Here is a 27,123-nt window from a genome sequence, read left to right as displayed (position 1 = left end):
AACGAGAAAGATTTGATTGGATTTATTATTGTCGCATGTACCGAAATACAGTGAAAAGTGTTGTTTTGTATGCTCTACAGGCAGATCATACCATACAAAGTGCATTAGGGTAGCAGAACAGAGTGCAGAATTCAGTGTTACAGCTGCAGAGAAGGTGCAGAGAGCGCGATCAACATTAACATTTGAGAGGTTCATTCAAAGGTCTGATAATAGCTGTCCGTAAATGTATTTAAGTGTTTATATCTTCTGCCTGACAGAAGAGGGTGGAAGAGAGTTGAACCAGGGTGGGAGTGGTATTTGATTGTGATGTGTTTGCTTTCCACTAACACTTCTGCACTCCAAGGCATTTGTCAGAATGTAAATATGAGGTGTTAGCATTCCAGAGGGGTTTGGATTTCAGGTTTAGCTGCAGGAAAAAGATGTGATATGGGGAGTGGTGAAGGCGGAGTTGTCAGGTCTGGCAACAGGGGCTGTCAGGCCTTTAGGATAAAGGGTTGCGCTGGATCAGGTTCTGCAGATATAAGGAATCTGGGGGAGGTGGAGTTGGATGTCAATGTGGGAGGTTGTGGAGTCACTTTGATAATTATTCAAGAGTTAGCCTAGATTTGTAATAGAGTAGGAGAAAGTGAGGACTGCAGATGCTGGAGATCAGAGCTGAAAAATGTGTTGTTGGAAAAGCACAGCAGGTCAGGCAGCATCCAAGGAGCAGGAGAATCGATGTTTCGGGCATAAGCCCTTCTTCAGAAAGAAGAGCTTATGCCCAAAACGTCAATTCTCCTGCTCCTTGGATGCTGCCTGACCTGTTGTGCTTTTTCAGCAACACATTTTTCAGCTTAGATTTGTGACAGACCCAAGCAACTATTTACTTAACTGCAGCAGAAGCCTGTACATTCTCTGATTGAAATGGACACTTGAAGAGGGTTCCAAGCAATTGGCAAATTACCCTATGAATGTTCAGTTTTCTAGGCAACCTGAAGTCTGCTACTTCAGGGACTCTACAGGGTCCCCATGTGTAACTATCATCTATGCGTCAAAAATGACTATCTGGCCAGCAGAAAAAAATTGAGCCATTAATTCTCCCTATATAGTCAACCCTACAATGTGAATATTGTTATAGGGCCTGTACACTACTCCCATAAGTGGATCTTGCATTTATCATTTCTCTTTTCTACCCAAACTGTTTCCACATTTGCTTTCCTGAATTTAGTTCATCCCTCTCTGTTGTGCAAATGCAGTCATGAACGATTGGACCAACGCTATCACCTTTTCCTATTTTCCAGTCATTTCTCCATATCCAGTATTGATGTCAGGTCCGAATCCATGCTATTCTGCAGTCATGTCTCTGTCATTGCTACCGCATTGTTTTTTTTTTTGTTTTTGTTTTTTTTAGATTAGATTTTTTTTTAGATTAGATTACTTACAGTGTGGAAACAGGCCCTTCGGCCCAACAAGTCCACACCGACCCGCCGAAGCGCACCCACCCAGACCCATTCCCCTACATTTACCCCTGCACCTAACACTACAGGCAATTTAGCGTGGCCAATTCACCTGACCTGCACATTTTTGGAGTGTGGGAGGAAACCGGAGCACCCGGAGGAAACCCACGCAGACACGGGGAGAATGTGCAAACTCCACACAGTCGGTCGGCTGAGGCGGGAATTGAACCCGGATCTCTGGCGCTGTGAGGCAGCAGTGCTAACCACTGCGCCACCGTGCCCACTAAGCAACTATTTATTCATTCTATTGTATTTATTCATTTCTAACTGTTTTGTTTCAAACATGATGTACACTCAGTTTTAGTTTTATTCACTTTAGTTTTTTTTTTTCCTTTTTGTTTTCTTTATAAATTGTAAATCCATCTGTTGGTTGACTCTTCAATTTGCCCTCTCTATCACTTCCTGCAGCAGTCTGTTTATTATTTCTTTTATTAGTATCTTTCTCTTTGGCCTTGACTCTTTAATTTACCATAACTTCCCAAGTTTGATTCTTGCCCCATGATTTAGTTTAAAAACATTTCTACTTGCCTCATTATACACTTGGCAAGAATACCATCCATAATATGCTTGTGCTGCACATTATCCCATCTACAAATCCCACTTTCTCCAATACTGATACTGAACTGAAACTGACCTCACACACACACACCAGCCTTTGATCCTCTGTTTTGTTTTCCCACTATATTTTTCCCTTCCTGGCTTCTCCATAATCACTCAATCATGGTGTGGCCAGGGTTTCCTATATACATGTGTGAGAGAGTCTATGGGACAGTGAGAATGACAGAAAGGCTGTGAACCTGTCAAATCGAGTGAACTGGACACATTTACAGAAGTTAAGAGGTTTGATTTGCAGATGGACTTACGGTGTTAGTGTCCCTACTTTCGGGCCACAAGATCCAGGCTTAGTTCCCACTTCAGGACATGATGGCTGTGGAAGTGTGTCATAACAAGATGCTTAAAAATATAGACGCTCTTATCGCACAGTGATAGTGTCTGTACCTATGGGCCAGAAGGGTTGCATTCAAGTCTTGTCTGTCATGGGGGTGTTGTAACATATCTGATCAGGTTGATTAAAGCAGCTTGACCCTACTCTGGCAATTATTCCTGATTTGGGAGACCTGATGGATGGAAGGAGGATTTTTAATGCAAAAGATATTGGGGGAATGAGATGCCTAGAAACAGGAGAAGCACCAAAACCTTAAATTTCTCTCCCTGGGCCTGCTTCAAATAATACTTGCTTTAGCCATCTCCCCACATTCTGTGTGCGTTAAAAATCAAGTTGTGCATCACTTAATCAGGACTTGACTTAACTTGTCTTCTCTCCTTGTCATTGTCTGAACTAGACGGGGGAGTGCTTGGGCTTTAATGATTTCTCAGTAACTGATTGTGCCCTTTCACCAATTTAGGTCTTTGGCTCATGCAGAAGCTGAAAAAGTCTAGCTCACTGTTACAATTAACCTTCAAGGACCAAGCTGATCCTCGCAAGACTTTTCTGTATAAACTCAGTGAAAAGCCAGGTAGGTGCTATGTGATCTGTGCATTTTCGAGCAATTGGGTATTATTCCATTGAAGCGCATGCTGACGTTTTCCCTTTCCCACCTCCAATCTCTTCCTGTTTCCTTGCTGCTCTGAACAAAAATAACTAAAGCTGAGGCACTGATGAACAAATGCAAGATGACTTTCCACACTTCACATAAGTATATGTTTAGCCCTTGACCCTTGATGTTGCTGTTTGGAAATGAGTCAATCAAAGTCAACATCACAGTCGAGCCTTTCTTCATCTGATATCCACTGTTATGTGTTGAATAGGAATCTGCAACAGTTCTAGCACTTTCTACACTCTTATTTTTCTTTTCCAAACATCTAATAGTTTCACATTCCTGGTGATATTAAAATTACATCTTCTGCTTTCTGACTTGCAAAAATAACTTAGTTCATGTCTAATGATTAATTCTGATTGTGGTAAATAGCCAGCGAAAATCCATTTTAGATTTCTGCTAGGTATTCATTGTATCGATTGACAGAAAATATGGTGCATTGAACAGAATTGCACAAGCTAAACTAATTATTCATTTTTTTCTACTTAAATAATACATAAATTTTAAATTTTAGATTTAAATTGCATACACATTAAAAGCTGAATTTGTGAGAGTTTTATTTCCCTTTGAAAACTGTATAAACATAAATAATCAAGTAATTCTTCCAAGAAACCTTTCAGTTCTTCTTTTAAGTATGTGTAATGCTGGCTCGTGATTTCAGAAACACAACAAAGATTTAAAAACCCTGCGGCACAGTCTATTTGTTTTTAACCGTTTGTTCCTTTGAAGACTGGACTATCAATCCATCATGATCAAAGCTGCAATATAGTTTGACATGATACAGCACAGGTTAGTCTACAGTATCATGAAGAAAAACCAGTGGAATGCTAATGGAAAGTTAAACATGCACCATCTGGAATCTTAATTGGTACAACATTTCAGATTCAGAGTTGCGAAAACGTATTGGAAACTGCTGGCAAACTCAATCTAAGGCTTAGCTTGAAATATGTTTAAATGCACAGCTCAGCTCACTATTTAGTTAATCATTAATATCTGCTATTCTGTGATCCTCTCTGATATCTATTAATGTGTGTGTAATCACACACATTTATTAATTTTCCGGCCAGGTTTAAATCACTGTGGATAAAACATTACAGTGCTTCACATGCAGGCTTGCAGAGGGGAAACTGATGAGTGGGGCAGAAGTGAGTAGCAAGGAATTGTAAAACGTCTTTGGAACACACCCAGCCTGGCCTTCCGTCCATCTCGACCTTGACATACTTTTAGTCAAATGAAATATAGCCTAACTTGGCCTACCTGCCTTTGCCCAGATTGAGACCCTTACATGGTCCTTCCATCCATCTGAAGTTCAGAGTTGGGGATGGTCCCTGCTCTTTGCACAATGTTCAGCACTATTTCTGACTCCTCAGATACTGAAACAATTCATGGTCAAATGGTAATAGATAATATTCAGGCTTGGGTTGACAAGTGCCAATAATAGTATTATACCATGACCATCTCCAAAAAGAGTGTATCTAACCATAGAGCCATAGAGATGTACTGCATGGAAACAGACCCTTCGTTCCAACCCATCCATGCCGAACAGATAACCCAACCCAATCTAGTCCCACCTGCCAGCACCCGGCCTATATCCCTCCAAACCCTTCCTATTCGTATACCCATCCAAATGCCTCTTAAATGTTGCAATTGTACCAGCCTCCACCACGTCCTCTGGTAGCTCATTCCATACACGTACCACCCTCTGTGTGAAAAAGTTGCCCCTGAGATCTCTTTTATATCTTTCCCCTCTCACCCTAAATCTATGCCGTCTAGTTCTGGACTCCCTGACCCCAGGGAAAATATTTTGTCTATTTACCCTATCCACTCCCCTCATAATTTTGTAAACATCTATAAGGTCACCCCTCAGCCTCCGAAGCTCCAGGGAAAATAGCCTCAGCCTATTCAGCCTCTCCCTATAGCTCAAATTCTCCAACCCTGGCAACATCCTTGTAAATCTTTTCTGAACCCTTTCAAGTTTCACAACATCTTTCCAAGGAGACCAGAATTGCATGCAATATTCCAACAGTGGCCTAACCAATGTCCTGTACAGTCGCAACATGACCTCCCAACTCCTGTATCAATACCCTAACAAATAAAAGAAAGCATACCAAACACCTTCTTCACTATTCTAACGATTTGGCATTCAATGGAATACATTCACTGAAGTTTCTACTGTAAACATCCAGTGGCTTATTACTAACCAGAAAGTGAACTGGGCGAGCCACATAAGTATTGTGTTTACAAGAGTAGGTCAGAGACTAGGAATCTCTTGTGAGTAACTCATCTCCTGACACTATGAAGCCTGTCCGCTACTTACAATGCACATGTCAGGAGCGTGATAGAATACTTCCCATTTGCCTGGATAAGTGCTGCTCCAAAGCCATTCAGGAATCTTGATATCATCCAAAACAAAGCAACTCTCTTGGTTTCCCAGAAGGAAAAGCCAGTAGCACAGGATCAGTGAAAGACTTGTTTGTGATGGGAATTGAAACCAGAAGATGTTACTAATTTCAGGATCAGTATTATCCGTCGTTGTTGAAGCGTTATTGGTTTGGGAGCCCGCCATACTGGTCAAGATTCCTGTTGTAATTGCAGCACTATGAAAATGTGTATTATGGCCAGCGTTCTCTTGAGTTTCTTTATCTTCTGTGTGGACCACTGAGGTCCATGTGGTAGTGGCTTCTGTCATCAGCAGCCAATGTTGTGATCTGTGTCAGGACGCTGATTGCTGTGCGCAGAATATTGGAGTGCCTATATTTGCAACTACACAGCTTGGACAGACCCATCTATATGCAGTAAGTGTGACTGTCTGTAGTGCAATACAGAGATGCTTCCCAGATAGATTCCTCAGGGTCTAACTGGATATAAAAGTCCATACAGATGGGACTTTGTGCTTCAGATGGTGTATATGGCAACATCAATTGCAGAACATATTTAAGAATTTGAAAGATGCTGTATTGAGAATGTCATTCAAGGTGCACAGCCAATATAAAAAAGACAGCTCACAGAATATAAAACTCCAGAATAAACTAACTCCCACGCCAAACATTGCTTGCTTTCTCTGGGTCTGATCAACTCCAGTATTCAAGTTATAACTGCAGACCCAGGCTCGGTCTCTTCAAGTCATCCCTTTCAAGTGTAGCCAAGGGCCAAGGCAAGCTGCAGATGGGGAGAAAAAGAGGGAATAGTAGTTAATGCCTGTGAACACGACAAGGTTAGCAGCAGGATGTGAAGAGTTGAGATATTGATCACAGATGCTGTAAAATGGTATCAAGGGCATGTAGGTGAATGCACAATTAAAGTCAATGACCGTTTACAATAGAGCTTACCTTTAGCTGCTCTCAAATGACAGGAAAAAGTACAGCTTCAGTTCAGGGTGATCGTCCGTGTTGATGAAGTGGCCATGGATTAATCTCTCACTCAGTATATCATAGCCCGAGCAGCCAGGGTCATGACAAATATCAAGTTTGTATTGAAGCTAAGAATACTTTCCCTTTGATGTTATGTGATTGCCACACTACCCCCTGCATTAATACCTGTCCAGTGCCACCACGTCCGCAAACATTTACTCTCCCCACCACAGACGCACAGGAGAAGCAGTGTGTACCATCAACAAGATGCACTGCAGAAATTCTCTAACTCTCTCTTCAACGCTACCTTCTTCAGGCCCACATCCTCTGACTGGATAACAAAAAAAGTGAGCCAAAGCCAAAGTGAGCCAAAGCCAACAGTAACAAGAGGCAAAATCAGTTTTCACATGAATACGGGGTACACCAAGCTATTCTTGACCACTATCTGTCATCCTCCTTCATCTCTAAATAATCAGACTGCTTGGCTGTTAACTGGTTTTGGATGAAGTTCCTCAAGTTAAATAATGGGAATATTGTCTTCAGTTCCTCGTACAATTCCATGCCCTAGTTACCGATTCCCACTTTTTAACTTGTAGCTATGTTAAGTTGAACTAAACAGTTCACAGACTTATTGACCCTGAGTTGCAATTCCAATCCTAGACCTGAACCCTCAATAAGACTTTTTATTTCACCCACTGAAGCAATGTCTGAAGCCTTTGTTACCTCTAGGCCTGACCATTCCAATGCATTTCTTCCTGGCCTCTCACACATTAAATTTGAGGTCATTCAAAATTTTGCTGCCCACTGTCTGATTTGTATCATGTCCCATTTGCCCATCACTCACTGACCCATAGGGGCTTCTGTTAAGCAACACCCCCAATTTAAAATCATTATCCCTGTTGATGTTGTCTCAACACTCCCTATCTCTGTAATTTCCTTCTCCCACACAACTCCTGAGAAATTTGCTCTTCTCTAATTCTGTTCCCTTAAGCAACCCTGGTTTTAACTGCCACACCATGGGTGGCTGCGCTCTCAGCTGCCATGGCCCCAAACTCTCTTTCATTCCTTGAATTACTACTTAAAGGTTCTTCACATTAGCCCAGATATCTGTGAATGTGACTTTCTGGGAATTTATCTCTTGTAGCATGTTTGTGAAGTCCATTAGGATGCTTCTTTAGATTAAAGATGCAAGCCATTTTTGCTGTTGTTTTGGAGATGTTCGTCTTGGTGATGACCTAGGTATAAATGCGAGGTGCTGCATTTTGAGAAAGCAAATCTTAGCAGGACTTATACACTTAATGGTAAGGTCCTAAGGAGTGTTGCTGAACAAAGAGACCTTGGAGTGCAGGTTCATAGCTCCTTGAAAGTGGAGTCGCAGGTAGATAGGATAGTGAAGAAGGCGTTTGGTATGCTTTCCTTTATTGGTCAGAGTATTGAGTACAGGAGTTGGGAGGTCATGTTGCGGCTGTACAGGACATTGGTTAGGCTACTGTTGGAATATTGCATGCAATTCTGGTCACCTTCCTATTGGAAAGATGTTGTGAAACTTGAAAGGGTTCAGAAAAGATTTACAAGGATGTTGCCAGGGTTGGAGAATCTGAGCTACAGGGAGAGGCTGAACAGGCTGAGGCTGTTTTCTCTGGAACGTCGGAGGCTGAGGGGTGACCTTATAGATGTTTACAAAATTATGAGGGGCATGGATAGGATAAATAGACAAAGTCTTTTCCCTGGGGTTGGGGAGTCCAGAACTAGAGGACATAGGTTTAGGGTGAGAGGGGCAAAATATAAAAGAGACCTAAGGGGCAACTTTTTCACACAGAGGGTGGTACGTGTATGGAATGAGCTACCAGAGGATGTGGTGGAGGCTGGTACAATTGCAACATTTAAGAGGCATTTGGATGGGTATATGAATAGGAAAGGTTTGGAGGGATATGGGTCGGGTGCTGGCAGGTGGGACTAGATTGGGTTGGGATATCTGATCGGCATGGATGGGTTGGACCGAAGGGTCTGTTTGCATGCTGTACATCTCTATGACTCAATGCCTCTAAGCATGGTACCAAGGTCTGGAGCGGTTTCACACTATTCTCATTGAGGAGAATGGAGCTGGTGACCAGGACACTTGCTAAGAATATTTAGAGGGATTTTGGCTCAACCCAGTATTGGAGCATTCCTGAGAGTAATCCTGAGCAAAGTATTGTCTGAAACTGTCGGCTTGGACAAAAAGCTTGCAAAATAAAATTGCTATCCAAATTACTATTAAAAGCATAAGTCACCATGAAAAATGTGCAATATTTATGTGATTTAAAGAGATCAATGTTGTTGGCAGCTGTGTTTATTAATGAGCATATGCACCAATATTAAGTAGCTTCTTACAAAGTACCAACATCTGTCAAAAATACTGAAACAGATGTTCTTGCAAGTCATAGTGCCCCTGTAAATGTTGTGATGACGGCTTTATTAACTGCAGTTCGGCAAGAAGTAATGTAATCTGCAAGACAAAACTCATTACTGCTGATAACCAAGTACAAAGTGTTCTGTTCTGAAATATGGGATGTGAAATCATCTGAAGTTGTATCATGAATCTGAGAACAGCCCTCAAGTTTCTGTGATGGGTGCATGGTGCAGACGAACAAGCAGTCTCAATTTTCTCAGAGCTCCTGGCAATTTGATCTCAGCTTTTGCTTATTGATTTGTACCTTGCCAGCTGAATAAGGACCAGCAGAGGACTTTTCAAATAAAATTTACCAGTGTTCATCACTGTCAGGATAAAAATTGAGGCATACAGACATAAACCCAGAAAAGGCTTTCACTATTACTGTTCTCTGAAACACCTCAAAGAACACACCTAATAACGATTTACTTAGAAAGTTGCTATTTCAGATTGCAGATCCAGCTTCCAATATGTATGCTGTGAGATTCCCTATCCAGCAATGAGATGAATGATCTACTTTGACAATGTTGACAAAAGGTGAAAACAGGATGACATTGCGTCACTGCTAGCTTGACAGTATTTGACTTAAAATGGTTGTTCAGGACGTTTTTGAGTCCTAACTCCGCTGTGGGTCAGATAAGAAGAAAAAAGAAGAGTTAAAAGCAATATGATTAAGGATGTTTTATTTTTAAATAGAGTCATGAATTATAAATGAGGCAAAAGTCAAGAAAAGGAAATGAATGAGTGAAATAGACTATTTCATTTCTCAAAACGTAAATTTTGTAAATCAGAAACAAAAGCAGAAGTTGCTGGCAAAGCTCAGCAGGTCTGGCAGTGTCTGTGGAGAGAAATCAGAGTTAACATTTGGGGTTGAGTGACCCGCCGTCAGAACTTTTACCCGAAATGTTAACTCTGATTTCTCTCCACAGACGCTGCCAGACCTGCTGAGCTTTGCCAGCAACTTCTGCTTTTCATTTAGCAGTTCTTTAGTGGTAAACGTGAGCATTTTACAATTAAGGATTGAATGATAAGGTCTCCAGTGAGTCAGATATTTAATGATCTGCTTGTTCTCTCTGTTTCTCAACAATAATTATGCTGTTTCCACATATCAGCAAACATTAAAGCAGAAAAGTCTAAGGATATTCGAACACGATTAGTTTCAAACTTTCTTGCCCCACAGTTAAATAATCCTGTGATGTTCATATCTAAAGCCCAAAAGCAAAGACCGGGTATTTGCACAAGGTGCCTGCAGATTGCAAATTCTTGAATCATTACTTTTTATCAGTAATGTTGGTTTCAACGTCTGTACACAAACTGAAAATATTTTGTTTTACATTGCTTACTCAAGGAGCTTGAAATTTTCACAATACATAATGTTTAAAAGTAATATTTTGACTTCTTCAGAGCTGAGTTTGATCATTTAGGAATTAATGTCATTCAGAGGAATTTAAATGCTGAAATCAATTGAACATTGTACTTCCTTTTATTTCTATCGACTGATGTGGGTGCAAAGTGAAAATAATTTTGGACTGTGTGAAATCCATTGCAGGCGTCTGCAGGGCATTACAAAAAGCTAATCATTATTAGGTATATAGTGGCACTAAACTTTAAAGAGGTCTTTTAAGTGGCCATAAAGGTGATGTGGAAAGTAGAAGTGTTGCACTAGCCTCGCGAAATATAAATACCCAGGGATGCCATTTTCAGTGGTTGTACTGTGCAACCACTGAAAATTACTCAATTCATAGTGCACAAATGTCAAAAATCCCAAAAATGTGAAGAAAATATAATCTGTTCACATGGCCCAATGCACACTGTCCCAAACAATAGGGAGTTAAATGTCTCATTCAGTAAATAGTTACTGTTTCAATGCTGATCTGTGAAAGAGTTAGAGGCTATGACTCAGTCGGCTCTGTATCAACACATATGCAAAATTAAATAAAGTAGAGGCATTTGGGCGGCATGGTGGCTTAATGGTAAACACTGCTGCCCCACAGTGCTAGGGACCCAAGTTCAATTCCGGCTTGGGTGACTGTGTGGAGTTTGCACACTCTTCGTGTGTCTGCGTGGGTTTCCTCCAGGTGCGCCGGTTTTCTCCCAAAGTCCAAAGATGTGCAGGTTAGGTGAATTGGCCATGCTAAATTGCCCCTAGTGTTTAGGGTGTGTAGGTTAGGTGCATTAGTTAGAGGTAATTCTTGAACAATAGGGTAGGGGAATGGGTCTAGGTGGGTTACTCTTCGTAAGGTCAGTGTGAACTTGTTGGGCTAAATGGCTGTTTCCACACTGTGTAGGGATTCTATGAATTATGCATGATATGATATGCATTCTGTTTTCAATGCTTGCAGTCATTTCACTTTTTTGAAGAAATATTTTGCTCCTTATGAATCAGTCAAAGTGTGCATTCAAAGTGTGGATTTTTAAAATCTTTACTCCTGATTTGTTTTCGTCCTTTACTGAAAACTCTTTCATGACTGAATCAACCTCTGAGGGTACAGTCATCCATAATCAAGTTCTTTTCATGTGTGAACAATTGTAAGCAACCTATTTACCGAAGGAGGGTTTTTTTTTAACCCTGTTATTCTTCCATCGGACACCACTACCAACACCAACATTTGTTCCCATCCCTCATTCCCCTTGAACTGAGTGGCCTGCTAGGCCATTTCAAAGGGCAGTTAAGGGTCAGCCATGTTGCTGTGGGTCTGGAGTCACATGTCGGCCAGGCTGGGTAAGGGGCATACTTCCATCCATTGAAGAGCATTAGTGAAACAACAATTGGGGATTTCCTCCGTGTTGGTGACCATGGAACTAGCTTTCAATTCCGTTTTCATTGATTGAATTTAAATGCCACCCTGGGGAGGGGAGGGGCTTATACTTCTGATCCCAGAGCATTAGCTCTGGTTTACTTGTCCAGCAACATGGTCATCACGCCACTGTCTCCCCTATATGCAAGAGATACCCAACCTGATTCTCCTCATGTAACATCCTGTACATTTGCTGTCCAGCCAGAGACATTGGATGTTGATCAGATCAAGGATGCCAAATTAATCATTATGTTTGACCCAGTTAAAGTCCCCTAACCTTTTCTTATTCTTTCATGGGATTAGAGCATCGTGGGCAAGGCGAGGATTTGTGGTTCATCCCTAACCGCTCTTGAGCAGCTGGAGATGAGCTTGCTTCCTGAATTACTGCAATGAACCTACATTGTTGTTTGAAGGGACTTTCAGTATTTTGAGCCAGCAACAGAGAGGGAACATTGATAAGAGTCTCAACTCAGGACAGCGTGTGGCTCACATGAAAACTTGAAATTGGTGGTGTTTCTATGTGTCTGCTTCAAGATAATAGAGCTTGTGAGTTTGAAAGATGTGTTCAAAGTTTGATGAATTTCTTTTATTCATCTAGGTGGGGGGACTGATCAAGTAGGTTAAATGCTCTACTTGTCTTCACCCATCCCCACCTCACCACCCTGCCCCTGCCGCCTCCTTTATCTGCAGCACCCCCTACATCCACCCCCAGTCCTGAAGCAGGGTTACATTCGAAACATTGACTCCTCCACCTCCTAATATTGCCTGGCCTGCTGTGTTCCTCCAGCCTCCTGCCTGCATTGAGCTTTTTGGATGTTGCTCAAGCCACACTCATCGAGACAACTTGGTGCATTGTACTCATTAAACCAGAGATATTCGTGGACTGCAACACTGAGTGCGAATTATATTTATTGCAAGTATCTATTGGAAAATCAGGAGATGTTTTGTCCATCAATTGCAGTGAATCAGGTGGGATGAAGCCCATCATGATTGACAGCCAGTAAAATGAACTGAAGTAGACAGGCAGGAGGCTGGAGGAACACAGCAGGCCAGGCAATATTAGGAGGTGGAGGAGTCAATGTTTCAAATGTAACCCTGCTTCAGGACTGGGGGTGGATGTAGGGGGTGCTGCAGATAAAGGAGGCGGCAGGGGCAGGGTGGTGAGGTGGGGATGGGTGAAGACAAGTAGAGCATTTAACCTGGTTGGTCAATGGGAAGAATGAATCCGGTTGTGGCAGGGAGGAATGGAAGGGAGAGGGAGGGGTGGGGAAGGGAGTCGGGGGATGTGAAGGGAGATTATTTGAAACTGGAGAACTCAATGTTGAGTTCTCCGGGCTGTAGGGTGTCATGACAGAAGATGAGCTGTTGTTCCTCCAATTTGTGGTTCGTTGTGGCAATGGAGGAGGCCAAGGATGGTCATGTCGGAAAGGGAGTGGGAAGGGGAAATAAAATGGACGGTGACTGGGAGGTCTGGTCAGCCCCTGCAGACCCAGTTGCAATGCTCAGTGAACCATTCCTTAAGTTTACGTTCGGTCTCCCCAAAGTAGAAAAGACCACATCTTTGGGGAGACCGAACAATGTTCTTGGTGGGGCATAGTTGGAGTTTGTAGAAGTGTTTAAGGATGATACGTTGGATGTGGAGACTGGTGGGATGGTAGGTGAGGACAAGGGGGAATGACACTATCTAGCTGCCAATGTACCTCACCTTCAAACTAGCCAGCTGCTACCCAGTCCACTGACTACCCTACCTGTCAGCCACCCATGAACATACTATCTCAGTCGGCCCGGCCAACCCAACATCTCTGCATGCTCCTGCCCATCTAACACGTCTCGTCCTATCTCAACTCCATCCTCTCCCCCTTGGTTCAGGTACTTCCCACCTACGTCCGCGACAACAACCACACCCTCCACCTCTTCAGTAACTTCCAGCTCCCCAAATCCCAGGGCTTTATCTTCATTATGGACGTGCAGTCCTTATACACATTCAAATCCCACAAGGATGGCCTCCATACCCTCTGCCTGTTCCTCTCTAACAGATACATCCAGTCCCCCTCCACCAATACTCTACTCCGCTTTGCTGAACTGGTCCTCATCTTCATCAATGTTTCCTTTAACTCCCTTCCATTTTTCCAAACCCATGGGCACCCGATGGGCCCCAGCTACGCCTGCCTCTTTGTCGGCTGTGTCAAACAGGTCCTCTTCAGTACCTACACAGGCACTGTAGCTCAACTCTTCCACCATTAGATCGATGACTGCATCGATGCGCGTCCAGCACCGAAGCTGAACTGGAGCAGTCCATTGACTTCGCTCACAAATTCCACTCCACTCTCAAATTCATTTAGTCTATTTCCCTTTCCTTTCTTGACCTCTCCATTTCCATATTCAGCGACAGTCTCCAGACAGACATTTACTACAAACCCACAGACTCCCATAGCTACCTGGACTACACCTCCTCCCACCGTCATCCAGACAGCCCTCCGCCACACCATCTCTATTCACTTCACCACTCTTTATTGTGTTGGGAGGGGCGTGTTTAGACCAGAGTCACCCTTGTCCTCACCTACCACACCACCAGTCTCCGCATCCAAATCATCATCCTTAAACACTTCCACCAACTTCAACTGGACACCATCACTAAGATCATCTTCCCCTCCCGACCTCTCTCTGCCTTCCACAAGGACCATTCCCTTCACCAGTCATTGGTTTGCACCATGTTCCCCACCAAACACCCCCCCCCCCCCCCCCACCCCGGTACCTTCCCCTGCAACCGGAAAAGATGCAAAACCTGCCAGTACACCACCCCCCTCACCTCCATCCATGGCCCCAAACAGTCCTTCCAGGTGAGACAGAGGTTCACCTGCCTCTCCTCCTACCTAGTTTACTGCACCCGCTGTGGCCTTCTCTACATCATGGGAGACAGAGCATAACCTTAGGGATCAGCTCACCGAGCATTTCAACTGGACCCGCAGGGGTCGACCGGACCTCCCAGTCACCGCCCATTTTAATTCCCCTGCCCACTCCCTCTCCGACATGACCATCCTTGATCTCCTTCATTGCCACAACAAACCAAACCTCAAATTGGAGGAACAACATCTACAGCCCGGAGGACTCAACATTGAGGTCTCCAGTTTCAAATAACCTCCCTTCCCACCCCCCGACATTCTTCCCAGCCCCTCCCCCTCCCTTCCATCCCTCCCTGCCACCAACCGGATTAATTCCTCCCATTGACCAACCAGGTCAATCGTACCCTCTGTTTGTCTTCACTTATCCCTTCTTCACCACCCTACCCCCTCCACTCCCTTTATTCGCAGCTTCCCCTACACCCACCCTCAGCCCTGAAGAAGGGTTACACCCAAAACATTGACTTCTCCACCTCTTGATGCTGCCTGGCTTGCTGTGTTCTTCCAGCCTAGAGTCTGTCTACTTTGGATTCCACCAGGTGCAGTTTTGTCCCTAGCAAAATTAACTAAGCTTGTTTATTCTGATAATGTGTGTTTCCTGCAAGTTAACTGAGTGGATGAAAGCACACAGATTTCAATTTGGATTCTGTTAATTTCACAGATCCTACTGGCTTACTTAGAACCCAGAACTCCATTTCTCCTCTCTCAGATCTGGATTGCATTAGACTCTTGTTATTCAGCTCATTGTTGCTTTTGACAGATATGGGGGTTAGTCACGATCATCCTTCTCAGTACCAGCAGACCTAGTGAGACTGAGAAGGAAATGAGTGAAGTAAAAACTTCTAATAATTGAAAACCAAATGCTTTATTTGAATCAAACTTCTAATTATAAATCTTTTGTTTTGACGTAGGGCTGCAGTACTTCAAGAATGTCATGCTTGTGGCATCAACGCAGGATCGATATGTTCCTTTTCATTCTGCCCGGATTGAAATGTGTAAGACAGCACTAAAAGACAGACAGACTGGTAAATATCTCCTTGTGCTTTGTTTTGTTACTTCCTTTCTTCCTTCCTTTGCAAATGTGAGATCTTGCACTTTGGTAAAAAGAATACAGGCATGGACTGTTTTCTAAATGGTGAGAAAATTCATAAAGCCAAAGTACAAAGGGATCTGGGAGTGCTAGGCCAGGATTCTCTAAAGGCTGACTTGCAGGTTGAGTCTGTGGTTAAGAAAACAAATGTAATGTTGTCATTTATCTCAAGAGGGTTGCAATGTAAAAGCAACTATGTGCTACTAAGAGTTTGTAAAGCTCAGGTTAGGCCCCATTTACAATACTGTGTCCAGTTTTTGGCCCCATACCACAGGAAGGACATACTGGCACTGGAGCGTGTCCAGTGGAGATTCACACGGATGATCCCGGGTGAGACAGAGGGGAAGCTGTCCGGGGTGAGACAGGGAGGGGAAGCAGTCCCGGGTGAGACAACGAGTGGAATCAGTCCCGGGTGAGGAAGCGAGGGGAAGCAGACCCGGGTGGTAGGCCTAACATACGATGAACGGCTGAGGATCCTGGGATTGTATTCATTAGAGTTTAGAAAGTTGAGGGGAGATCTAATAGAAACTTACAAGATAATGCATGGCAGTGCGTGGAAAATATCATAGCGTATCCCACAGACGCTGGGAATTTGTTTCCGTCAGGTGGGATACTAGCACCCGTGGGCACAGCCTTAGAATTAGAGGGGGTCAGTTTAGAATGGAAATGAAGAGACGTTTCTTCAGCCAGAGAGTGGTGGGCCTGTGGAATTCACTGCCACAGAGCGCAGTTGAGGCTGGGACATTGAATGTCTTCAGGGCAAAGATTGATATATCCTTGATCTTGCAATGAATTAAGGGCTACGGGGAGAATGCGGGGAAGTGGTATTGAAACGCCCATCAGCCGTGATTAAATGGCAGAGTCAACGCGATGGGCCAAACGGCCTTACTTCCACTCCCATGTCTTATGATCTTCTTTATGCAGCTGAAGCTGAAAATATATCGTTTTCTTCCATTGCAATGGCTGACCCATTCAGAATCAACTTGTCAGCCAATCAGCACCCTTTTCTCCTGTATTATTAATTGGTAAGGTCATTTGAATTGGGCATTCTTTGCATTTGTCCTGATGAGTGCAGGTAGAAAAGCTTCAGCAACGTGTCACAATTACAGCAATATTCAAATTCCGGGCTCGCAAGTAATCGTATGTCTTTGAAATATCAATTTCTATTGTGAATATCATACATTTCTTTTTCTCCTAATGTTTCCTTTTCCTGCTGGAACAGGTTCTGTCTACACTGAAATGATCAACAATCTCCTTCGGCCAGTGACAGAGACTGAGGACTGCACTTTGATACGCTATGATATTTTCCATGCACTGCCAAACACTGCCAACGCATTGATTGGACGGGCAGCTCACATTGCCGTCCTGGACTCTGAACTGTTCCTGGAAAAGTTTTTGCTGGTGGCAGGTCTAAACTACTTCAAGTAGCACCCCAAGTTTCTCCTCCTCATTCGGAGCACCCCAAAATATTCCAGCATTTTCAGATGTTTTCTTGTCGGAAAGCACTGACTTGAGTCGGTTTTGATTCTTGATTACAAACATCCATTTATTAACCCATGTGAAAAACATGATTGTATTGTAAATAGTACGAAAAATAATTTACATTTCAGATTAAACTTATCTATAAATACTTTCCTGCCTTAAAATACATACAGACATTGAGCAAAGGCTTTCTATGAGAAGCAGCTTGAGTAGAAGATTCTGATTTATCTTTTATTTATTGTTTAACTGTCATGTGTCTATCTCCACGTGATAAAAGATGAATGTTGGTTGCTTCCTCTGGAATAAACATGGCACTGCATTGGCTCCTCAAACAGAAACTCATAATTTTGAGTAGAGCCAAATGCAACAAATGTCTTCAGTTACTTGCATGTCCGTACCTGTGCCAGTTTAATCCCGAGTGCCCCCTACAACAGTCCATTTCCCCTTTATGAGAACCATTCCATGCAATGATGAGGGACCTGTATAATAATGAGTGAAGAAGAATAATCACACGTGGGCAGTGTTATTGTAGGTTTAGGTGATATCAATTAGTGTGCAAATGGTTCCTGACTCCCAGCTATGAGTTTGGAAAATTAATTACTCCCTTGTGCCTGCTGTTTCTTGTATTAGTTAGTGTGAAGGGCACCCCAGGGTTTTTCATTAATTTTTCATTAACATATGGATTAATTTTATTCATAACTCAGCAAATGCAAAGGCTGATGACTTTGTGAGTCTACCTTGGTCGTGTTGAGTGAGTGATTCATGACTAAAGTAAAACCAAATTATTTATGCCTTGATCATTGTGAGGAACATCAATACTGGGGAATGGAATATTATTTTGCTATGGCAGAAGTGGGTACTGCAAATGCTGGAGATTAGAGTCAAGATTCGAGGGGTGCTGGAAAAGCACAGCAGGTCAGGCAGCATATGAGGAGCAGGAAAATAGACGTTTCGGGCATCCTGATGAAGGGCAATTTCTGTGCTCCTCGTATGCTGCCTGACCTGCTGTGCTTTTCCATCACCACTCTAATTTTGACTATTAATTTTGCTATGTTCACTCAGGTGAAGCACTCACAGAAAAAATATAGTGTGGTTCAAGTTCATTATAAACCCAAAGCCTTAGCTTTTGTGGAAGATAGGGAAAGGAAGTTGGTTTGGATGTACAGGCAGTCCATAATGTATGAACATCTGGCCTACATATGCTCATACTTACGAACAGGATCCCATATTAATATTAATTCTAAGCATCTGACATGCAAATGTTTGTTCATGCTTATGAACGACTATTATATTTTGTACTGTATTGTGTTCTGGTTTGCATACAAATCATCTTTAAGAATGAACTCAAAAACAGAACCTGCTCTTAACTCAGGAACTGCCTGTACATTTGAAAGTGGAAAATTGTTGAGCTGCAAAGAAAGACTAGAATATAGTGGTATCGTGATCATGCCACTGAGCTAGTATTCCAGCAGTTCAGTTGAAGACACAGGTTCAAATCCCATTGTAACTTCTCCTAGAATTTAAATCCAAATATTTGGTCTTGGTAAGAGATGAGTCTCAGTGATGGTGGTCATGACAATTGTTATCAAGCGTTGTTAAAAACTGAGCTGATTCACTGATATTCTTCATGGAAGAAAATCTGTCATCCTTGCCTGTTCTGGCCTCCTTATGGTTCCAGACCTCAACAGTACGTTTGACTCTTAAATTCACTCTGATAAGGCCTAGCAAGCCTGTTCGAGGAAACTTAGCAATAGAGAACATATTCAAGTAGAAGATTAGAGAAAACAGAGAGCCCGCACAGACAGACTGAAGTAGCCACCTTTTTGGATCAGTTCACAATTTGTTAAAGAGGGAGATCACCAGACAGTGCTATGGGTTGAGGGAGTGTCTGAGTACCTGATGGAATAAGCATAAACAGTTTGTGTGCGAAATGGCAGTTTGAGTTTTAAACTTTAATTTCTTACTATGGCACACGCTCTAGCTGCATTGAGAGAAGCTTGATGTAGTTCATGATTTTGTGTAAAAACTTCAATAAGGGAGTTTCATAGTTAATATATGTTGACTTCCATGGAACTAAAATTGGGATAAAGTATGAAATGGGCTCATGACTCATTAACATCCATTTTATACTGTCACAGAGAGACAAGATCAACCTGCTTGACTCTGAGATTGTTGGAAAAAAACTAGTAATTGCATTCCCAAAGCATTGATGTGAAAAAAACAACATTTCTACCAAACAGCAATTTAACTTGAAATTCTTAAATCCAATCAGACAGCTTTAAGGGAGAGAAAACAATCATAAGCACATTTGGTTGACTCCTTGACACCCCTATTTAAATCCAGTCCCTACAAACATGCACTGCCTATCTCTTTCTGTCACACTCTGTCCCTGAAATTTACAAGTGTAAGGATGCAGTTTTAAGGTCAGGGAATCCTGAAAGAAATGTCTCCCTCTGGATGGCAGTATCTGATTAACATTTTTACAAGTCTGTTTGCCAGCAATAGCTAGCCAGCTTGAGAGGAGAGACTGAGGGCAGAGTAGAGGAGACAATTGCTGAAGATTGGAGTGATCGAGAGACAAGAGAATAAGATTGTGAAAGGAGTCAGAGAAGTTGGGTGAGGAGGAGAAGAGAAATCTGTGGAGGGCCAGAGATATCATGGATGGAGCTGATAAGATTGCAGAGATTTTGAGCAATTTGAGATTGCATGAGAGAAAATAACAGCCCACAGAGGGTACCAAGAGGACATAACTTACTGATGAGTGAACCAATTGCTGGGGACATTAACAGATTTGGTTTGAGGGAGATGGTTGGTAGTGGGCCTGGGTAGTTCTCCTAGCCTGGAAGCTGAGTTCTAAAGCCTCATACCTGTTCCATTCAGCAATCCTCATTACCCTTTAGTTTCTGGGTTTCCATAATCTAGAAAACCCAATCAGCCAGCATTAAAGCTGGAATAAGGGGACTTACCTCATGAGAGAGATTTGATCACCAGTACCCTACAGGCCCTCCATCCGGCTTCCAGTAAAATCATGAATAAATCAATTGTGTTAGAGACTTGTCACATTTTTACTTCCCACCTGATCCAAAAGCACCTACTTTGGAGGGGTTATGATTCACCATTCTCTCCCTCAGACAGAGATTATGGTGAAATGATTTCCTTTTTTGAAAAAAAAGTTATTGTTGGAACCTGTTGACTGATAGGTTTAATTTACCTCCAGACTATCTGTTGTCCCACTGAGGAGATCAGTCTTGACGAATGTTATGAGCTTCATGAAATTATAATGTCATTCAGATGCAATAGATTGGTTCAGTTTTTTTTAAGGTACTCAGGCTTCTGGACTGAATTTGCCCATGAGTACTGGGAACAGGATTTTGGCACCATTTATGCATCCCCGGCCTATACATCTCAGTAGGATGGCCAACAGCAGAGCTTTGCCTGAGGCAGCCTTCTTCATCAGCCCAGCCAAAGTTGGTGGTTGGAACAGGGTTGCAGGAGGACCAGCAGCAATAGCAGCCCCAGTGGGAGAGGGTCATGGCAAAATTGAGTCATTCTTGCAAAGCTACATAAATTTCAATAACAAAGAAAGAGCTGTTAGACCCATCATAGTGTGTGAGCCTAGCAAAGTTCAATTGATGTTGGAGAATGGCCATTGTCTCGAGTCATCATTGTCATGTGGAGATTGCCCATAGCAATCTATCCCTGCAGCTCTGAGCCAGAAGTGGGATAGCATCAGGGAGCCAGCCCAACAGGGTCCTCTGCTATTTTCCTTGCCCCACTGTTCTCCCCACCACTACCCCCTTCACAAACCAGCATCCAAGGTTGCCTCCCACAGCCCAGGAATGTATTTTAGTCTCCCTCTGTATGTGAATGACATGAGGGAACAAAAATGTGACTGAAATTGCAGCATTGATGGGGAATTAATCATAATATTAGAATTTGATTTTATTATGTTTTGGATCTCCTTCCATTAATTGTAAAAGTGCCAGATCCTACTGCAGTGTTTTGTGCATTAGTAAATATTTCCATATCATGATATTATATGGTAAGGGCCTATGCGCACTGTTTATCTTCCATAATTGCTCATACTTACATACTGTGGTAACCTAATTCTAACAGTATTTGAGATTGTACATGTAAGAATATAAAATCCAGTTGATAAATCGCACCTTTAAATGTGCTTTTCATTGAAATAACAGGGTAAAAGTAAAATAAGGAAATGATTTATACGCTGGTACAATCTGTTACCTAGATGTTAGTTACTATTAATATAGGCCCATCATATTTGTGCAATATAAGTCCATGGTTAGCTGATGCTTGCAACTGACATTTCAAAGTGGCATCCATCTCTGGGTTAATCAAAGTGTGTAAGGAATTTTGCTACAATAAAAAGCAAGGTGCTGAGGAGTGGCATTTATGTCAGCTGCCTGCCCCCTACCTTTTCAAGCTGGAATTCTGAAATAAAGCAGAAACTGCTATGATAATACGATGCATTGAGCAGTATCTGGAAGAGAAGGTATAGTGGGGTAGATATTATCCTCATGTAAATGTGAAAATGTGGCAGATTGAATTAATTGTCCTTTATAAATCCCAAAAGGATGGAATGAAAATTATAAAGATTCTATACTGAACGGGCAATTCATTCTGTCAGAATGTAGAGAAAGGTTTACACCAATATTTCTGGTACAAAACTGATTTGGATTTTTAAATATTTCCTTTCTAATCAATCTGCAGTTGTGTCAAATGAATTGTTAGTTCCTCCTTGTCTCTTTGCACAAAGTTAGCTTTAACCCCCCTCAAGTTCTTTTTTGTCCTTCCACCTTTTCCACTAATTTTAGTCACCAAGTCTTATCAATAGTCCTCCTGGGGGAAAGAAAACCTGCCTTATCTTAATATTTTCTAAATATTACCTATTTTCTATTGCTCTGTTGAGTAATTTCCATGTGATGTTCTGTCACAACATTGTTTAGTCAAGTGCTAGTCACACCCAAGGATCCTAAATGTAAAAGAATATAGTCCCTATTCATTAAAACTCTTACCTGGACAAGATGTAGGCAATCTGCATGCCTCCTTTTGCAATGATGTGGCACCTTCTGTGGTAGCTGGTACCATTAAAAATTAGACGTACAACCAACATGACTGAAAGATTCAGAATCAAAAGCATACAACATAGAATTGTGTCAAACAACAATGCTTTTATCTAAAATTAAGCCGTTGTAGAATTTTGATGAAATTTAATTTCCTTTCCGATTCTTCAATTTCCATTAAGTTGCGTGGAAAGAACAACCACAATTGCTAATAACATCATCAGGCAGGGCCACTACATAACAGCGTGAGGGAGCTCAATTACTTGAAGTCCAGTTGACAAGGTCATTGAAGTGTTGTTGGGTAATGGACTGTATTTGCTGTCACTTGCAGACAGGGCTTGAAACAATTGTGAGCAATAATAGCTCTGCTTCAGCATCATCCCCTCTATAAAATCTTGACAAATGCCTGATTTCCCATATGGCCAGAACACTGTACTCTTGCCACATCTTTTCAGAAGGGCCATTATTATGAGGCACAAGTGTATGAAGAACTCAGAAAAATAGAAGATCTAGCCAACTACTGTCTATCCTGTTTTATTTCAGATAATTCATGATCATCACAATCTTTATTTATTAATTTTGGTGTTGGCCTAACATTTTAAGATGGCAGCTCAGGGTACATATGCACATTACACTCTTGCTTTTATTACTATAATGGACATAATAAGCAGCCTTAATGCACTCTTATTTAATGGTTTGAACAGTTAACATTAGCATTAACTGCTTTAATATTATGACCTTTTTTCACAGTTCATTTCATTAAGTAGTTACAGATTGATTCTTCCCTTTTGTGGGTCTATGTCACACATTGACATTTTGTTACAGGCCCATTTATATCCAGATTTTCTATCAGCCTTGTCAGTTTAACAAGGAAATCCAAAACCAACTTGCCCTAGGTTCAGGTGCTGAATTTGAGTAAAGGTGCTTCTCTGAACCAATTCCAAATTGGCCGCCCGATAATTGAGCTTTACAGATAAAATAAAAAAGTTCTGCGTTAAACTAAATAGACTGTGCTGGGTCACAGTTGAGTCTGTGATCAAATTATCACTAGATTCATCAAGTAGAAAAGAGCATTCCATTTTAACCTTGCCAATTAAGAGTCCCACATTATATGGATGAATGAACTTGTTTTGTTATTCTATTCATTTGCCTCTTCTCTCCCCCTCCATAGGTTACACGATGTAGTCAATGACAGATATAATTGTTCAATCTCTCTCTCTCTCTCTCAGGCCTTTTGACTTATTGCATTTCCAAATGTTCTTTTTCAGTCTCTACCCACGATTCATTATTTCAGATAATGTACACCCAGCTACTCTGTTCAAATCATTATTTAAGCCATTTATGTAAAAAGAAATGAATAATTTCCATCGCCTCAAAGCCGAAGAGCTTGTTTTGTTCAAATGTCCTCTTCATCCATGATATTCAGGCTTTTACAAAGAAAATCTTGATGTTTGCTCATCATTTTATCTACTCTCTTCAATCTTGGTGGTGTTTACTCCTATAGATCTTGATCTATCACCTAAATGCCTTCATAAGACTAATTGGTGTTCCTATGGCTCAGTGGTCATGTCCCTACCTTTGGGCTGAATGACACAGATTCAAGTTCCTTGCATTTGCGAGGTATATTAGGTCATATTTGAACAGGTTGACTGCGAATATGTTTTCTCCAATCGAGGCACAAGTAGACTCTCATTCTCAAATAAGGCAGCCAAACATAATATGATGTTTTTGTCAAAGTGGCTGGTCAACAGCAAGAAAAAATATCTACCTAATCATACAACAGACAAGGAGACCATTCAGCCCATCATGCGAGTTCTGGCTCTTTGAAAAGACTGCCCAATAAGCCCCACTCTGTTGCTCTATTCCCAAGAAATTCCTTAAACGCACTCTTGGTCAGGCAGCACCTGAAAGATTTTTACATTTTGGATGGAAAACTCTATAAGGACAAATGAAACTTTAGAACTTTTAATATCTGTTTCAAGTGCCAGTCAATTCTTGTACCAGTTTCTGTTTTTATTTCAGATTTCCAAAATTCACAATCCAGGGTTTATGGATGTTCCCATGGTGCTGTAGCAAATTTAAAGTGCGACACAGCCAGATTTTCATTCCCCACCGCACCCCCCCCCCCCCTTTTAGTATTGCACCTGCAGATGGAACAAACAATGTCATCAATCCATTAGCAATTTAGAGCATTTTGACATTTTACCAGTTTGCCCACTTAAAACCAAACATCAATCTACCCTGGTTCCAGACCCAGTGCTGAAAGGATTGACTTTGGGACAAGCATACAAACATACATGGACAATTTAATAGATATCAGATACGTGCAGAGTGGGATGCCTTCAGACTTTGACTGGAAAGTTCCTCAGAGCTGCTGCCATTCTATATATAAACAGGAATTATGTTATACTTAAGGCAAAATAACCTTTGAAGAGTATAAGCAGCACCAAGGAACTTCCCAACCTTTATAATTATTCATGTAAATTGAAAGCAGAAATTTATTGTATACATTGATGCCATTGCAAGATGGAAATCTTCTATTTATTTTGACTAAAACTGTGTACAGAACAGATAGTCGTCAGTGCCAATATGATTCGACTATTTTTCTACATTTGCTTTTGCATCATTCATGGTGGCTTGTGTTCTGTGTACAAACCAAATAAAGTTCTTGGCTTCCTTTATTCGGAACCCATTAAGTCTTTTATTGTGGCAGTATTTGAATCTTATGAGAAATCGGCTAAATGAGATTTTTGGTGAGTTTCCTAGGGGGTTTCTCTCCTCAAGCCCTGAAGGGTTTTATCATGCTGTTATCTAAAACTTTGCTGATTCATTATGTATCATTCCCTTATTCTAACACTTGCTATTGGCAGAAGTACCCATCAATACCAGGACATCCTGGTGAAGCCCAGCTATGCACCCACTCAAACATTGGCAGTCCACAGTTGCCTCTCACATTATTTTTTTCTTTTGAATATTCATTCACAGACTATTAGGCCAACAGTTATTGCCCATAGAGCAGTTAAGATTCGACCACATTCCCATGCATCTGGAGTCTCAGATAAGATTGGATTCCCTACAGTGTGGAAACAGGCCCTTCGGCCCAACCAGTCCACACCGACCCTCTGAAGAGTAACCCACCCAGACCCATTTCTCTCTGACTAATGCACCTAGCACTATGGGCAATTTAGAATGGCCAATTCACCTGATCTGCACATCTTTGGACTGTGGGAGGAAACCCACACAGGCACAGGGAGAATGTGCAAACTCCACACAGACAGTCGTCCGAGGCCAGACTCGAACCCGGCACCCTCCTGTTGTGAGGCATCAGTGCTAACCACTGAGCCACCGTGCCGGATATATTTCCTTCAAAGATATTAATGAACCTGACATTTTGGTTTCCTCCATACCCCCAACAATGGTTTCACAGTCATTATTAGACTCTTAATTCCAAATGTTTGTGGAATTAAAATTCCACCATCTGTCATGGCAGGATTTGACCACAGAACATTCCCTGGTTCTCTGCATTAATAGCTCAGTGATAACACCACAAGGCCATCACTGTCTAATGGGAGAGCTACCACAAACCAACACTTCTCAAGGTAAAAGGGTGGCACAGCTCACACTGAATTGCTCATACTTTAATATATTGCAAAGTCTCACATGTAACGCTGTTTAAGGTCCAAGCCACACAGCTTACCTAGCCCATCTTATAACCTGGTTGAAGTCAGTGCCACTTTTTATCTAAAACGCAGTGCCACTCACAGCTCTTCAGCTTCCATCACTTCCCCACATTGCCTGCTCCAACTGTTCAGAGTACAGCATGCTCGGATTATTGCAGCATGCCTTGTCCAGAATGAACTATGAGGTGACCCTAGACCAATCCAAACATTGGAACCTCCTCTTCTTGACACCTGGAATCTGCTCTGCCATTGCCCTAGTTGAGGAATTAGCTGCATTCTATCTGCACTGTGCTCCATCGGGGGGTGTATGTAATGGAGTCCTTAACTGTGAAGATAGACCATCCAGTAACCATGCTTGTAAGGTATCTGGCCCTTAAACTGAACTAGGAACATGAGCATTCTCAAGGATGTGGGCATCACAGCAGTTCCCAGGGTCCCTGACACAGATGTCTAAGATATGGTATCAGCAGTGCACTGGTGACTTGCTAATTAATGAAGTGGAACCCTTTGCTGTTGATAAGGTCAGCTGTGTTTTGTTATACTGCTGTCAATGCAATATATGTACAACCTATAGAGCTCTGCATCTGGGAGAAGAAAGTTACTACCAGGCTGCAGCACTGACCTCGTCATGGGGTGAAGTGATCCAGCACAAACTGTATCACCAACAGCCTTCAGACCTCTGTGGCTCAATGATTGGGAGATTCCACACAGGTTTCTAATGGGTCCCTGAAAGTTGCCAGTTGCATTAACACTTTAGTGTAGCTGCCACCATGACAGCCACTGGGATTTGATGGTCACCCACTCCTTCTGCTCCTGTTCCAGTAGTTGGCCTAGTCTTGTGACGGTGTACCTGGACATCCTCAGTGTGTGGCAATACTGCATCTCCCTAACTGAGGGTGAGATAATCTGGCTCTCCTGTACCTCTTGCGTAGGTTGAGGTGACCTTTAGCTGCGATCTCAGTTGCTGCTGAAGCTTGTTGCTGGTCCGAGTCTGGCTGGCACATCTATCCCTCCTCCATTTCTCTGGTTGCATCACAGCAACTTGAAAGCTCCTGCTGTGACTGGATCCATTAGTCACACTTGCAATGAACCTGCATGGGGAACATAAGAAACACAAAACTTCTTTAGTCATATAAACAATCAGCATTTGTGTTATGTATAAGTGACGAGTTAGCATAGTCCTCCGTGGAATGCCTTATCATGGAACTTTTACA

General features: G+C 42.1%; 1 protein-coding gene across 1 annotated transcript in view; it reads left to right on the top strand.

The window, feature by feature from the left end:
• Window positions 1-18,092, top strand: part of fam135b (family with sequence similarity 135 member B) — a 374,606-nt gene extending 356,514 nt beyond the window's left edge. Inside the window, exons 18-20 of the mRNA XM_043687860.2 lie at window positions 2,903-3,013; window positions 15,485-15,598; window positions 16,886-18,092. Coding sequence (XP_043543795.2) covers window positions 2,903-3,013; window positions 15,485-15,598; window positions 16,886-17,091 — 431 coding nt within the window. The 3' untranslated portion in view covers window positions 17,092-18,092. The remainder of the gene's footprint in view (window positions 1-2,902; window positions 3,014-15,484; window positions 15,599-16,885) is intronic.
• The last annotated feature ends 9,031 nt before the right edge of the window (window positions 18,093-27,123 follow it).

This window comes from Chiloscyllium plagiosum, unplaced genomic scaffold (genome assembly GCF_037043375.1).
Source record: "Chiloscyllium plagiosum isolate Xiang-an unplaced genomic scaffold, Cpla_swu_hap1 HiC_scaffold_4, whole genome shotgun sequence".
Taxonomy (NCBI): domain Eukaryota; kingdom Metazoa; phylum Chordata; class Chondrichthyes; order Orectolobiformes; family Hemiscylliidae; genus Chiloscyllium; species Chiloscyllium plagiosum.
The sequence above is the reverse complement of the archived record's forward strand: the minus strand, read 5'-3'. Positions and strand labels throughout refer to the sequence as shown.